This window comes from Agelaius phoeniceus, chromosome 2, assembly GCF_051311805.1.
Source record: "Agelaius phoeniceus isolate bAgePho1 chromosome 2, bAgePho1.hap1, whole genome shotgun sequence".
NCBI classification, from domain to species: domain Eukaryota; kingdom Metazoa; phylum Chordata; class Aves; order Passeriformes; family Icteridae; genus Agelaius; species Agelaius phoeniceus.
Window position 1 is genome coordinate 32,736,087 of NC_135266.1, and position 16,634 is coordinate 32,752,720.

The 16,634-nt window shown below is 37.4% G+C and overlaps 1 protein-coding gene across 1 annotated transcript in view; it reads right to left on the minus strand.

Moving 5' to 3' along the window:
- The window catches only part of GABRB3 (gamma-aminobutyric acid type A receptor subunit beta3), a 115,772-nt gene that overhangs the window by 27,892 nt on the left and 71,246 nt on the right, over positions 1-16,634 (minus strand). Inside the window, exons 4-6 of the mRNA XM_054654465.2 lie at positions 8,801-9,021; positions 2,816-2,898; positions 1,633-1,770 (exon numbers count right to left, since the gene is read on the minus strand). Of these exons, the coding sequence (XP_054510440.1) occupies positions 1,633-1,770; positions 2,816-2,898; positions 8,801-9,021 (442 nt within the window). The remainder of the gene's footprint in view (positions 1-1,632; positions 1,771-2,815; positions 2,899-8,800; positions 9,022-16,634) is intronic.

The window sequence follows — 16,634 nt, forward strand, 5'->3', positions numbered from 1 at the left end:
ATAAAAATCACTCCACAAATAAGTTCTCTGTATTCTCATTCTTGTCTAAACCAGCCTTCCTACAAAAGCATATCCAGTCCTGTGGAGAGGCAGGTAAGCCCTGGCTGCCAAAGGTGACACTAGCTGCAGGACAGAAAGATGTAGGATTAGAGCAACTGATTCTCTATATAAAAAAATCTTCCATTCACAATGGTAAACGAGAACAGCAGCAGCTGGCAAACCCCCTCATACTAATTTCAATCCCAGCAATATTTACATTTTGTTCTGAAATACAACTTGTGTTTCTGTGTACTTTGAAACAGATGCTGTGTCCAAAGAGTGGGTGAAGTGATGCTTACAAACATGATTCAGCTGTGCTTCATTTGTTCTGGTGTGCTGAGACAGATGGAACAGCACACTCCTGTGGTCTGAACAGCACTGAAAATCTGAAGGCCTCAATAATGAACAAAGTAATGGCCCCACATGTGATGATGGCTTTCTGTGTTGCTTTGGTTTTGTCACACATATTCCTATTTTGGTGTCTAACACCAAATATGTAAGCCAACCTTGCACTTTATAATCTAAAGACATCCAGTACTGTCAGGTGCTACTAACTTTTATTCTATCTTCAAGGAAACAAGCAGGGATTGAATTTTAACACTTTAACACTTTACAAATGCTCCGGATGGCCATATATAAAGCATTGTATATCTATCAGTGCAAATCAAGAGACAAAAGACATTATATTCACTATATAACAACAAAACAAACATGCACTGAAAAGTTGCAGCAAGGTGTTTATAAAATTGGTGGCCTTTTGATCTAGCGTGCCAAAACATATTTATCAGTTAACCTGTAGGTTACATTTAAACTCATGATTCAGAGGTGAATGACTTAACACTTAGTTAGATCATAGGTATTTAGGTGTCTAAAGTGTTAAGTATCACACACATACACAAAAAATAAAAATAAACAAGGAGGCAAAGAATCTGAAAATGGTTTGGATTGGAAGGGATCTTAAAGACTACATAGTTACAACCCCAGTGCCATAGGCAGGGACACTTTTGACTAGACCAGGCTACTCAAAGCTCCATCCAACCTGGCCTTCAATACTTCCAGGGATGAAGCATCTACAACTTCTCTGGGCAACCTACTGCCTCACCACTGTTGCAGTAAAGAATTTCTTCCTATATTTATTCTAAATATACCCTCTTTCAGTATGAAGCCATTTGCTCTTGTGCTATCACTACATGTTTTTGAAAAAAGTCTCTCCCTGCCTCTCTTGTTGGCCCTATTAAATGCTGGAAGGCTGCTAGAAGGTTCTCTTCTCCAGGCTCATCCCCAACTCTCTCAGCCTGTTTTCATTGGAGAGGGGCTACAGCCCCTGATCATCTTTGTGGCCCTCCTTGGGACTTGGTCTAACAGGTCCGTGTCCCTCTTGTGTTGGAAGCCCCAGAGCTGAGTCCAGTACTGAATGCTAGTCTGGAATTTTCATGGGCTCCTACCTCCAGGTGTTGTCAAGTAATTTCTTTATCCAAACATGCAACACAGGCCACATATTGTGACTGGTAATAATAGTTAATTATTATTAACAAAACAGTAATTTCATGCACAAGAAAATGAAACACTAAATGGGCAAATGGCAATACTTGCCTGTGGCAAAGACAACATTCTTTGACACCAGTCTGTATTCCACAATAGAGAACTGAGGAAGTTCAATCCTCTCCACTCCAGTGACTGCATTGTCTCCACCTCTCCAGTAGAACTCTATGTCATCAGTTGTGTAGCCATCTGCAGGCAAAGCAAGGGAGTCAGAAATAACAGCAGACTCAAACATAGCTTCAAACATGCAGCTTGTCATTTGTGACAAGAAAAAGAATTGGCACAGCTGGAGAGCTGTATGGTATTTTGCCTGTGGGAAGGTCTCCTAAATTGCTACACCATTACAGTCTGCCTGGGAATTTTAGGCAAAATACTCAGCTTTCTTTTTATTTTACTTTTTTTTTATCACTCATGTATTATTCACCAATGGTCACAGTGAGAAGAAAACACTATCCAAGATTTAGGATATCAAATGCATTTAGCACTGAAACTAAATGTATATTTACACTGATAATCACCAGAAGAAGGTTGATTGTTCAATGAACACAGAGAAACATAACTGGGGCAGACCTTTTCCACGCACAGTAAACTGTGAGTTGCATCATTTCCACTAGCTTCCACTAGTGGAGGACTACAGCTGAATATGGCATATATACTAGTGTTTTCTGTATATGGCCCACATTTTCCAGCCAGTAGCAGAAATGGACCAGGTACTTCTGAAGTGCAAATATTGCAATCCAAGGACATGACTAGGAGAAAAGGAGAATACTGCTCTTTTTGTAACACAGTTTCAAATCATAAATGGGGTCAGTCTGAAAGCCCATGGTAGGTCCTGCACCAAGATGATCCATACATAATAAAGCATACTGAAAGGAAAGTGTATCACAGTATTTGCTCTCTTGAAAATAAATCTGCTAAAAATACAAATATTCATCTCTCGTGTTGAAGATAAGCATCCAGTCACTACCTCTGCCAAGTCAGGCAGGAATACTAAATGACTTCATTCTGTCCTCACCTCATTTTTCTAGGATGTATTCATCTATCTAGGAATGGATGACTCCTCATATCTTTTAATAATTCAAATAAACAGACAAACAAAAAAACCCAAATGGTGATAATTACATGATTCAAATAGTGTTTATAGACACGAGTAAATATTAAACAGTTCTATAAAACAACCAAAAACCCAACTCTATCCAAATTAGATTTCACATGCATTTTCTTAAGTACGTACAGCTTTCTATTTCCAGAGTACAGTTTTGTTCATCTAATGGGTATCTTCTCAAGTCCATCATACATGCTGCAGTGGTTGTGATTCTGAAAAAAAAGCATCAAACAGTTTTACCATAGAGCCAGTAATCCAGGTTTTGGGTGATGGGGTTATCTTCCAAAGTGAAGACCCTCTGAAGAATAGCTTACAATAACTGAGAATCTGGTCCATATTTTTACATTGAGCAGCAGCCTAATAGAGCAGCAATTACACTGACTTTCAGTGGAACAACTGGCTGTGAATTACCCTTATGCAACCAGCCCCCTTGGGTTTCAATGGACCTATCCTCATATGCAAATATTACATGAACATTTGCTGAGATTAAAAGATACAACTTTATAACAGAAACCATGAAGTGAAAATAGTCTGCTACAAATGTCAAAATGATTGCAGCTGCATGAATAACTGATTTCTTGGTTTCGTGGCAGGTCTAGAAAAAAACCACTGAAATGTTGAAAAAAGTTTTAAGTCCAGCAAAATGCTTTGTTTTAAATCTTACTTCCTTGGTTTTCAAATTGAAAGAGGATTTTGTTGTGAAGCTCCATATTGAATTTTAGGTTTTCTCCTCAAGTAACAAAATACTTTCACTTCTCTGTCTGTTTAACCATTTAGCACCCTAAGGATGGTTTTGCAAAACATTTCACTACTGATGAATCAGCATTATTCATCAACATCTTGTAGATCAGGAGAGTCAACAACAAACATGTGCAACCAAAACAACTGTCTTAACAGTTTCACACAGCACTGTCACTTCATTTTGTAATTATGGATTTATATATTTGTTCTAACTTTAGACACATAAAACCATATGCTCATAATTAATCTGCAGCATATTCTGATGTTTTTCTGAATCACAGCCTTCACCAAGGGTATGTACATTATTATGCATCATTGTTTTTATAATGGCTTTGTATAAATTATCTTCTGAATCTGACTAGCTCCATTCCTTACTGATCCTTTTTTTGATATAAATAAGACATGGACGTTGCACAGTTTGTTCCTAAACAAATAATATTCTAGTGATAATTTATGCTAATAAATACAAGATGGAAAAAATCCTTAAATGTACCTCTAAAAGCTAGAACCCTCAATGTTAATGTTTTTTTCATGTGTTTTCTCTGAAGTTCTTTCTTCTACCCATTAACCTTCTCAAATTACAGTCTTCTAATCTGGTAAACTATTTCAATATTCCAGGGCAATGTTTCAAGAGAAAAAAGTATTTAGGTGCCTTTCTTCACATCTTTCACAGTAAAAAAAAAAAAACCCTTATGTTTTTATTATGAATGTTGTATCCAATCTCAAAGAAAAGGAAGGAAAAACTGCTTATCCTTAGTATATAGGACCATTTTAGATGAATAACTACATAATATCTGAAGAAAGGTATTGAGACCATTATTGCTATCTCATAGGACAACAGAAGCCACCCTTCACTGACTGAGAAGGCTCTTTTGCCAGAAAATATTGTAATTTCTTTGCAGAGGGAGAGACAATTGTATGAGCACAAAGGCAATGAAAGAGGAAGGAGAGGGAAAAGCTCAAGGATCTGTTACTCAGCACATCTTTTCACTTGTGTTCCTACCAGTAGCCAGTGTGAAAGGCACACACCTGATCTTTGTGCTTTCTAGCCTTACCTACAACATGATCAGGTCTTTGTCACCACTGGCTCTTCTGACTGTCCTCTGAATAGTCTTATGCTAGACCCACAGGATTTCAGGTCCTAAGTATTGTATCACAAGAGGATACTTAGGTCAGCCTTCCTCCAAGCTGCAACTGGGAATTGCTCTGGCTCCTCTGGTAACACAAATTCCAGTGGGCTGGAGCTGTGTACAAACAGCAGTTCCTCAGTTGCTCTGCAGTTTAGGGAAATGTCTTCTCTGCAACCAACATCTGCAAATGCCCTTCTGGAACCTCAGGCAGGGTGGTAAGACACAGAGCTATTAACTATGGAGATGATTAATCATCTGGGTTGTTTACCCTGGAGAAGAGAAGGTTCCAGGAGGATCTTATAGCAGCTTTCCAGTACCAAAAAATAGACTACAAGAGAGCTGGAGTAGGACTTTTTAGAAGGATGTGTAGTGGTAGGACAAGGAGGGATGGCTTTAAACTGAAAGGTGGTAGATTTAGATCAGATTTTAGGATGAAATTTTGACTTTGAGTGTGGTGAGGCACTGGAACAAGTTGCCCAGAGAAGTTCTGGATTCTCCATCCCTGTAAATGTTGAAGCCTGCACAGGGCTTTGAGCAACCTGATCTAATCAAAGATGTCCCTGCCCATGGCAGGATGATTTAAAGGTCCTTCCCAACCCAAAGCTTTCTATGATTCGTTGAATGCCTCCTCAATATGATTACTAAGAGCAGCTCTAGCTAAGCATATAAAACAAGGATTAACATACAGTCTTAGAGGAGAAAACTTATTCTTAAATCTGTGATTATTGATAAGCAAGCCATGATGCCCTTAACAAAGCCATACTGATTGTGCAATGAAAGGATCTTGCTCCTGAGTCAAATAATAACTGTGTTCAAAGTAAAACAAGTAGGCATGCTTGGAAATTGTTGATATGAAGGTTCTCTCCCGTGCTTTAGAAGATTCGCCTACACTAACCTGGGTCTCATGTGGGATCCTGCAGCAGAATCCACATGAGCTAAGTTGATACAAAAGGGAATGTGCTAGCAGACTTTTAACTATTATGTTGTATAACTAGCTATAAATGCTAGCCTTACAGAACACAAATTATTAATTTTACAATATTGTAAAAAATTATACAGCTGGCAGATTTATATTCAACTTAATAATTGTGTTATGACTTTTAAGGAATGTATTTTTATTTTGGTCTGTTCACATACTCTAGGGGTTTGCATCACAAGTTCCAGTACCAGAAACTACACATTCTTGCTCAAGAAAATTTTTTACACTACAGAAAAATGAACTAGAAAAGGAGATACAGCCAGAAATAGACAGAAACAAATTTACCTCATTTTTTCAAAGTAAGTTTAGTACTCAGAGGTCCCTCCTGAATGAACATTCAAGCAATCAAATTTAACTTGCACAAATGCACACCAAAAGCAAATATGAATGGCTCAGGCTTGTGCATGCTCCCAGGGAAGAGCAGGTTTACTTTTTATGGGATAGGATGGTGCCTGACACAAGACAACAAGGTTTCAAGAACCCATCATCATGGCAGTGACAGAGGAATGACTACGAGCCAGACAAAGATGAAGCGGGACACAGACGCAGACACACATACAAATTGGGTCAAAGCAACACACAAAGGAAATGTTTTTAATTTTTTATAATTTCATACTCTGGTTTTCTTTCCTCTGGATATAGATTCTCTTATCCTTTTCTGGGCTCAGATTATATTGCTGTGTTGTATAGGAACCCCATACGTGATGGGCTGTGAGGTGCTGTGTACATAACTGAGAGAAGGATATTTTATGTCCCCAAAACTTTTACAGTATGAATCAGTCTAGGCAATCTAGATACTTCATATGTGACTAGGTCACAGTCCTGTTTACTTTCTTGATACAGAAATATATTCATCCTAAAAGCATAGAAGTAAGCATGGTTGCCTTGTCTGACTGATCACAACTAACCTCTTCACCTGCAAACATCTATCACATTTCAAATATGGATAATAATTATGTGAGTCCTTTCGGATAAAATACATATATTCCTCAGCTCCAGTTACTTTTAATGTTTAACATTGTACTGCCTAAAACCAAGAAGCTTATGCATGAGAAACACACAAGCAGTCAAACTCTATTTTTGATCCCCAGACTATAAAATAGTTACTTCCTCCATAGTCTCTTATGAAAAAAAAAAACTGTTTTATCATTTTTCTTGTAGATTGTTCTGGAGAAGATAGAAAAAAATCAGTGTGTTGGCCAAAAAAAAAATTCCCCAGAAATGGGCTGAACTTCAAAAAGCTATTGTTCCATTCCCCCACTATCACAGATTTCTGCTGCAGTAGCTAAGTGCTTTCTCTAAAGCAGAGAGGAACCTTGGACTACTGAAGGTCAAGTCCTTCAAAAGTGTGATAAATCCTACATTGTTCTGAAGAGAACATACATTCAGAGTGGCCTTGGGATCACTTTCAATTGTATTTGTGTTGAGGAACTGCTTTGTTCTGTGGATGTCCTGTAATTGGTTGCAACCCTCCAAAATTTCACCTATTATTCTGAGTGACCCTGTGCTTTGTGGAACATAAAACTCCAAGTTCTGGCCTCAACTCACATTGCTCCTGGACTGCAGCTTGAGCTCAATGCCATTGGGATGCTCTGAAGCCATAAAAGAGGAAGTAGGGTAGTGATGGAACAACACAAAGCACAAGTCTTTAAATCGGCAGAGATAAGGCTCAGATATCTTCTTCCTTTTGATCATAATGTCTGTATTTTGACATGATTTAATTTAAGATAGTTATTCTTCACTATGTAACTTAGCTGCTTCATATCATGGATATCTCACCCTGGATATTACATGCTTTCAGAGAAAAGGAAAGGGAAGAAGTATGCTACACATGAGCCACTGGTGAAAACCCTGCTGAGAGAATCCTATTATGTGAAATGCATCTGCTGTGGACACTTGTATTTTGCAGAAGAGAAAGCCAACTAATTCAAATACACTACTCTATGACAGATAATCCTCACCTGAATGGGTTCAAATGTTTTTAGAGTGTGACAGAAAGACTTCCACATATTACTAGATACACAAGAATTCTAATCTCCTTTACTTTTTTTATTATATTGCTGTGGGGATATTTCTTGACATGAAGAAAAACAAGTATATCTCAGATAACTTCTTCTTACATGTAACCACTTGAGAAAAGCATCCTAAACCTGTAGTGTTCCATACTGGGTAAATACCTTGCAAAACAAAAGCCTCCTTTTGCTACAACTAGTTAATTACAGAGAAAACATTCTAACCTTCTTCAAAGTTTCATATTAGGCCAAGTCTATCTATTTTGTCTAGAAAGATTCATTCAATTTTCAATAATGTAATAGGAGTTAAAAAGGTGAGGGCCAAGATCCAAGTCAAGTAAAAAGTTCAACCAATAAAAAAGAGAAGCAGGCAAAACACTGATACTGGATATATAACACATCTGCGCCACTTTTCCGATCTCTTTCATTTCTATATTAGGGACTTTTTAATCCTTCACTACCTATGTGCACCAATCTTCAGTAATTATCTCTGCTTAAATATACAAGAAACTTCCAACTACGGAAAAGGAGCTTTCACTGGCAAAGACTTGTTTTGCTGGTTCAAACCACTGGAGCAAATGAAAAACCTGTTCAAAGAAAGCAATATTTTGATACTACTGGGTTTTCCGTAAGGATTTTTGCTGGTGTACTTAAGTTTGCTAAGGGAAGGATACTTCAGCATTTCTAACCAAAAAAGTTACGGCAGAAAAGAAAGAAAACACAAGTCAAACCTAAAATAGGTACGAAGTAAGAGAATGTAAGGTTACTTTGTTCCTCTGGTTTGAAATGTAGCAATTACAGTGCTGATTCCTGCTTGAAGAAATCACTGAAAGTACTGGGTCATGATCTTAGCTGTGGCTGACTCTCCCCAGCCAGGGCTACTTCTGGCTTTTTTTTTTTTTATAGACTATGAACAAATCAAGAGACAACATAAGCACCCACATTCAGTCTTACTGCCTGTATTTTGGACAGGATTTTCAGGTTTACAATTAATATGTGCCTTTCTGCTGCCTATAGCCAGTGGGCTTTCCAGATATGGTGACTGTACAGAAACAGATAAAACCTGACTGAAGGCGCTTCTGGCAAAATTAAGAAACATCGAGTGTGTCATTTGTTTTCTACTGGCATCTCTTAGAGTTACAGGGAAGGTTACATAATAAGCTAGCCAATGCTTGTAATAACCTTGTACCAGGAAGCAAACATCAACAGCACATAACAGCAGTGATGAAATCTTCATTGTGGGAGCACAGACCTGAGGCCGTAAAGCACCGTTCCGTCCGGGTGGAGGCGAATCATTCGGTTCTTCACCGTAACGCCGTGCACAAATGATTTCTTGTCGTTTAAGAAGTAAGTGTCAGGCACCCAAAGCTGATCTGCCACTCGGTTATCAAGCGTGAGGTTGAGAGGTATGCCAGCATAAGCCAGCCTCTTATCTCTCCAGTATTGTTGAAAATACATAGTCAAAGTGTAATCCTGGTAAGGAAAAAAAAAGAGAAATACAAGGGTCAACCATACTTTGTGTAACTAGGAGAATAATTTCCCTCTCAATAGCTTATTTTGCTGTTGATTAAATTTATTATTTTTAAATGTTTAATAAAAATTAAATATTTGTATCACTTAATAAATAGTTTATATCATTCAAGTATTGCTCTATACTAAGGGGAAATTTCAACTCCTATAAAATAATTCAGCAGGTATCAGTATAATTTGTCCTGTTCCTGCTTTTCTTTCATGTAGTTCTACTGACAACTGCCCAAAATTATCATATTTATGGAATGATAAATGACACCATGGGTAAATACTGCCACCTTCCCCATTTTTAAAAATGGCAGATAAATGGAAAAACATTTAAAGTATTTTGAAGCAGTATGCAAATTTTCGCCTGAAAAATAAGCTCAAGGTATGTTGATTATACATGTATGTTTGTGTGAGACTGCATTTTGCAGTAACACAAATATTTTCTCATCAACAGACTACACTGATACTTTGAATAACAGTAAATTGTATTAGTCTCCCTAATATCAATGTTTGGTTTTCATAACTTTGTCAGTTTTAAGGTTTATGGTATCTTCTACAAGCTGTGATCACTAATTTAAAAGCATAAACATGGATACAGAAGCTTAAAACATCCGTTTAAAAATTCTTTATTTCATTTCAGAATTTGCTAACCTGACTTCTTCATATCATAATAATGCTATATTGAAATGCTTTGAAAGGCTTAGATGATAGGCCTCATTCATTAGCTTCATGGTATTATAAAACGTTAAAAAAAAATTCCTGTGAACATTTTAAAGTTATGTACCAGCAAAACTGAAAAAAAAAAAATCACATTAAATAAATGAGACCATAAGTACAGGCTATTAAAACTCTGATTTTCAAATTACAGAAGCTCACTAAACAATAAAACACTTCATGAGATTCTTCACAAAATACTAAGAAATTTATGTGATCTCCAAACACATTTAAATATTTAGCAGCAGGTGTGCAAGCCACAGGATACCTGCATTTGCATCTGGTTCTACAAGCTGGTGATGCAAAACCCCTCAGGCTTGCCGCTTGTTTGGGAAAAGGATGCTCAAGTTTTCCAAGCACGGCTGTTGGGAATGGTCCATTCTTGTAATGGGTTTCATGTGGACACAATCCAATTCCAGGCACCGCTCCTGCCCTGTTTCCCTCAAGCTCAATGGTCTTTCCTTGAAATCATATGAAACTTGAGCGTGCCTTTCACACTCAGAGACTTTGCATTTTTGATTCAGTGATTCATTCTCTTTAATGAGGGAGCTGCTATGGTTTAAAGAAATCAAATTTAATTGCTTAGAAAAATAAATCATTATAGATATCAAGGAAAAGCTGTTCTTATTTTAAGAAACTAATAGGAGATCTTTGAAAACAAAAGGGCCCAGTGATGGGAGAAAGGAGCCCACGTGGAACTGCCTGGAAGGAATCTCGTTCCTCAAACCTTAATCAGACATGACTGCTCAAGAGAATGAGCTCTAACCTTTTTGTCAGCAGCTTTCTTCAGTGGGACTGATGGTCCCTGCTCAGCAGGGAATGAGGTGCATGAGACACTGGGCACACCTGCCTCTCTCCCATTGCCATGTCACAAAGGCCACCTCTCTCCTCACGTTCTCTGCAATCAGTCTTCTAACACTGATGCTATAGAAACACAATATCCTCTACCAGCTCTGTTTTGCTCTGTTTAATTAAAGCTTTTTTCAATTAACATTCAAAACTTGCTGGCTTCTATAATGGTTTGCACAGCAATGTCAAGAAATTTGGAATTATAAAAGTTTTGGACGCAAGAACGGTACACCAAAAGCTCACTATGTGTAATTGCACAGTATATGCACAAAATAATACGAAGAAATTAAATAAAGAAAAGGGGAGGTACTGCATAGCATTGAAAGAAATGAGCTGGCCAGCACCAAAATATAAGAGAAGCAGTACATCTAAAAAAAAAAGTTTTAGGCTAGCTTTACTTTTCCCTTTGGTTTAAGATAAAATATATGCTAACATCTAATGAATGGAGAAATTAATTAGCTAAATAATACATACATAACAATACAAGAACTAATTATCTGGCATTTTATTTTCAAGTAACATTTACTATGTCAGGGAACAACTTTACAAATTATACACAGAAACAAAACAATCATCAAATATCCAAAACTTACTGTGTCTTGAATGAAAAAAGGACTTCCAAAACACATTCTCTCAGGTACAAATTTCACTAGTACTTTCTCTGTTAACCCTGTTTACTTATAATATCATCTTAATTTTAAATTTTAAAAAACCCTCAAAACTCTATGTCTAATTATGTATATGATTATATTTGCATTTTGTACATTTGGGCTCTGCCAGCCTCACCTGTTTTGAAGAGGGTGACAGAAAGAATTAATATGAAACATGCTTGGCCACCATCACACTTTTTTCAATTCCCTCAAAAAAAGGGAGCAACAAGCTTATATAAGAACTGCACTGAAACTGCTTGGCTGTACAAGGAGTGATAAATGAGCAGGACAGGCCAGTTCCTTAGGGTGGCTCCACTAAGTCGCTCACCACCTGCAGAAAATATACTTTTTAAAACCCATACAGATCAGTTCTCATTCTTTGATTAACTAATTTTCAAGACTTTGTATGTATAAAGAAAATTTTTCCCTAGTCTAGACCCCAGAGGAAAATGCAAAAATGGTTTGAGTGTAGACTGGAAAATATGAACTAGATATTTCAGGTAAATGAGAAAATGAACTTTTAACACTCAGTAAGTAGTCTACAAAGTTTATTAAGGGCCACCTCTCTCCAGAGAGCTTCTGGTGACTGGTTCTGATATGGAGGTCAAGAGGGTAGATGTCGAAAGCCAGATGAGATTCACACCACTAGAGCTACTGCATTAGGGTGCTATTGTATATCAAAGATGACACAGAGCTGCCAGCTTCAGGAAATTCTAGCTACTGCAAAGAGCAGTGGACAATTTTCTCAGCAGCAAAGACCTCCATAAAACATATTTTATTCCCCCAAACAATACAATGCAACATTCAACATTTACCTCTCCAGATCCTCACAGTAATAACACACTTCAGGTCAAGCATGGTAACAACATCACTCAAAACTGACAGCCAACAAACCCAGCGCTTCTCAAGTACAGGTGAAATGTCCTCAGAATGGGAAAAACTCGACTGCAGAGGCAACAAAATCTTTCTTTTGTGAATGTAAAGACCCTGAAACATCCTACAAGGATAAAAGACAGTGCTGGGCATCCTTGAATTTCTAGCACTGTAACAATGCCACTAATGTAAGGAAAGGCACACAAAAAAGTTGTTGAATTAAAAGTTGAATGTTCTTTCAATATAGTTTTCCCTGGTCAAGGGGAGTGGAAAACACAATTAAAAAACCTCAAATAGTAGATAATACTTTGGATATTATCAAGATAAGACATTTAGATACAACAATAAAGAGGCTGATATCACAACTTAAATAGTGTATGATATCTGTGGTCTTTGTATGTACTGCTTCTGATTTTAATATATCTTAAGAAGAATTATAGACTAATAAATATTGTATATGCTAACCATGTGCAAAGACATTTTAAGCATTTTCTACATTATATTTGTCCCTCTTGGACTGAGCATACCATGCAGGAAACAGAACTAACCCACTCCTAAAAAGCCACTTCAGACAGATAATGTACAGTACCTAATGCACTGACTATAAGACCAATTAATGAAAAATACTAATATGCTGTAATAGCAAAGGAAACAATTACTTGTTTTCTATTACAGAGCTTGTTATCTCTAGTTTTCCTCTCCTTCACTCAATAACAGTGAAAGAAAAATTTGAAAATACACCTTGCTCATCAAAATAAAATTAACATAATTATAGCAGCAATAATGCTCTAAATTTGACTTTCACTGTTTGCTGTCTTACTATGTCATGAATCACTGATGTTACAAGTTTTCTATTAGCTGTAAAAATGTTCCTTCAAAATGATTGCTAGATAAACACTGCAATTAATATTTAAGATGGAATACTGTTAATATGGCAAATAAGCAAAAGAAATTCTTAATGCAACATGAAAGAATATATTGCAAATTATTGGAAATATTGGAAAAAATGGTGCAAAAAAAGAACTATTTCACTGCTTGGGAAGATAGCCTTGTGTCCACCTGAAATGCAGTTTTCTGATTTAAATCTGCATTCAGATGAAAATTCACATCCTTGCTTTCTTGACCAAAAGACAAATGTGATTATTACCATCAGTTTCTGGATTATTTCATTTTCATGAGTTAATAAAGTAAGTACTTATTCATTGGATAAAAATATTTATTGAAAATCCATGCCTTAATAACTTCAAAGTCTCTTCCCTCACCTTATACACGATTTCAAAAATTAGATATGGCTCCTGTAGTATAAAGAGCTATTTCTGCACCATTGATGATTGAATTATATTCTTCCCAATAAGCCCAAAGAGAGTTGCAAAGCCAAACTCATGAAACCTATGCTTTGACAACATATCTGTAAATCTGTTACCCTACCATACGCAGAAGAGACCTGACAAATAGATTAATGCACACATTAATTCACATAGCTAAAAATGAGTTTAATAAAGACATTTTCAGAGAGGCTAACCATAAGAAATCAGAATTTACCAGCAATGCTAGTCAGCTGTGTGAGATGATCACATAAACATTTTTCTCAGAATTCAAAATTTTCTAATGGCTTCAGCAACTTTCATATTAAAGAAAAGAAATATTAAAGAAAGAATTTTGAAGAATAGAATCATTAATGCTGGAAAAGACCTCTAAGATCATTGAGTTCAATCACTAACCACCATGATCAGCACCAAACCTTATCCCCACATTCCACATTTACAAGCCTTTTGAACACTTCCAGGAATGGTGGTTCCACCACTTCCCTGGGCAGCCTGTTCTAATGCCTGAAACTTGTATTTTCACATTATATTTTACTTGGTGACATTTTGGGTTGTCCAATGTCTAAACAATACAGTTTCTTACTTCATAGCCAGAAAATGGAGAAAGCCACCAAAGTCTGTTTTTCTGTAAGGTCTCTTAGGGAACTGCCTGATGAGAATGCCTTTGGCAACAGATGGAGTTCCTGGGCAGCCTGAGTGAAGGAGACCTGAGCATGCACACAGGCACACACACTCATCCACTCTAGTCCACCAAAGCTTCTTCTCCTAATGTTCCTTGGCCTACCTGCTGTTACACCAAAGGTTCATCTCACATATAAGATCCTGATTCGGGCTTTTCTTTGACATTATGCAAAACATCTACAATACTGACAGGTTGAAAACATAGCACATATTGTCTTGAGCATGTGGCTACAACACTCTTCCATTAAGCAAATGCTAAAGCAGCTCAATCATGCTGATTTCAGTGTGACCCTCCATACATCAATCTTGTCTTGGTATCTTTTGTACAAAATTACCATTACTGTTTTCCTCTTCTACTGAAACATAAAAGGATGGTGTTATAAACAAGAATTATTTAGCCTCCAAGAACCTACTTGATTCTACAAAACACTTTTCCAAATAAATGTGTGATTGCATGGGTCTTTCCTGCCCCTCATACCCTTTGGACCGAGCTTCCACCTCCACTGCTACCCCAGTGCCGTCTCCAAAGAGCCTGTTCCCCATTGAGCATCCTTGGGTGCTCTGAGGAGGGTTGCCATACCAACCAGCACTTGGCTTTCTGCAGGCAAAGAGAACACAGTTGACATAGCAACCAGCCAAAGCAGCTCCTCTGCTGCTTCTCGGGCACAGGTGCTGGTCACTGCAGTGGAATTGAAGCTTCTGAGCAGGAATGAAGGGAGCAACCAGGCACCCTGAGGGGTACTGCCCCCAGCACCTTCCTGCCATGGCCAGTGGAGCTCACTCTTCAAAATCTGGGTACTGGCTCTTTTCTCTCTGCTCCTCTACCCACCCAAATGATGGGGATGCTTTCCTGCTCTTGGAGCGTTCTCTCATCCCAACATCAGAGGACACCAGCTGACAAGAAAGCAATTGCTTGGGATGAGCTTTGGAAGGTGAATATAGAGAAAAAACAAGTTCCTGCAAATATTTAAGTTGAGGGAGATAAGACAACAGGAAGACAGTCTGGGCTATTTAATCTCTGACAGATGAGAATGGGGGGAGAATACTTCAATGTACCTTTTCTGATTTAGAGTGTCACAGGTATTACAAAACCCCAGGCTTCTCAGTAATCAGGAATTTCTATTCCCAAAGGACTGATCAAAGGAAAACTAACACACACCTTTACACCTGATGGGTATAATACTCTCTGACCTGGAGCAGAAAGCTAGCAAAAAAAGTATGGTCTTACACTCCCTGAAGAGCTGTCCACAGAATTTGTGATAAATTACAATCAAAATCCACTTACTGATGGACAGATAGAACAAAAAATTCAATATCTGATAGGTCACTCCTGAGAAGGAAGAATAGAAATGCCAGATGTATAGATGCTGGTCTTGAAAACTCTCAAAGAGATCAAGTCACAAAAAATACCATCAAATACCCTTAAAAAAAAAAGACATACAAAAGAAAAATAATGCTAGGCTAAGTGATTCACTGAACTTGTTTCAAGAAGCACGTTTTAATGCCAACAAGACCTCATAAAAACAGGTACATTTAATTGCACTAATTGAAATCCTCTAACAACATACAGGGAAGAAAAAATCAACTTCTATCAGCTGTCAGCTGGTTTCCACAATTGAGGCAGCTGACCTTAGAGAGATGGGAACTGACAACTAATGGATTGTGCCTCCTACACAGTTACAGGGTGTGCCACCAGTGAGTTGGAGAAATGAGCTACTGCTCTATCATCTTAAAGCTGTAGGTTAACTTTGGTTTTAGTTTGGAGGCATGAAAAGAGGTTAAAAATTTAGGATATACCAGGTACCCATTTTAGAGAATGAAGGACTTCTCACACTTCTACTTTATTCTTTCCATAAATACACAATATTATATCTTTCCTTTGCATTTTTTGAACTATCAATATAAATCTGGGAGGAAAAAAAACTCTCTGAGAAGGCCCTGTAAGTTGATATTATTTGTCATATTTATTCAGGCCTTACAACTTCTTAGACAATTGAATGCATGAACTCTTTTAGTGTCTGCAAGGTGTTCCAGCACAGACCCTAAAGTTGGCCATACACAGATGTGTTTTAAATACTGTGACCATAAATACATAGCTCCATGCCTGTTCTAGGGTGACATTATGATGCTTGTATCCCCATTCATGTGCTCTGTTTAGCCCTAAACCAGGACAATGCCCCTCTTATTTGCTGTGATTAAACATGAAAAACATTAAAAAAAAATTTCAGTAAACAGTATTTGACGCTGAAAAGTCTACAGTTTTTTTTGTCACCACTGAATTGTAAAAAGACCACTGTAAAGGCATTTGTAGATATTTTTTAATCACTCCAGAGTCCACAAAAAAATCCAAACTATATTTAGGAACAGAGAGCTGATGGATATGTGCAGTCGAATGAAAATAGGTATCTGTTCACATCCACATACTTTGGTTAAAAAAAAAAGGAGTATTTACTCCATTGTGGGAAGAATTTCTTAA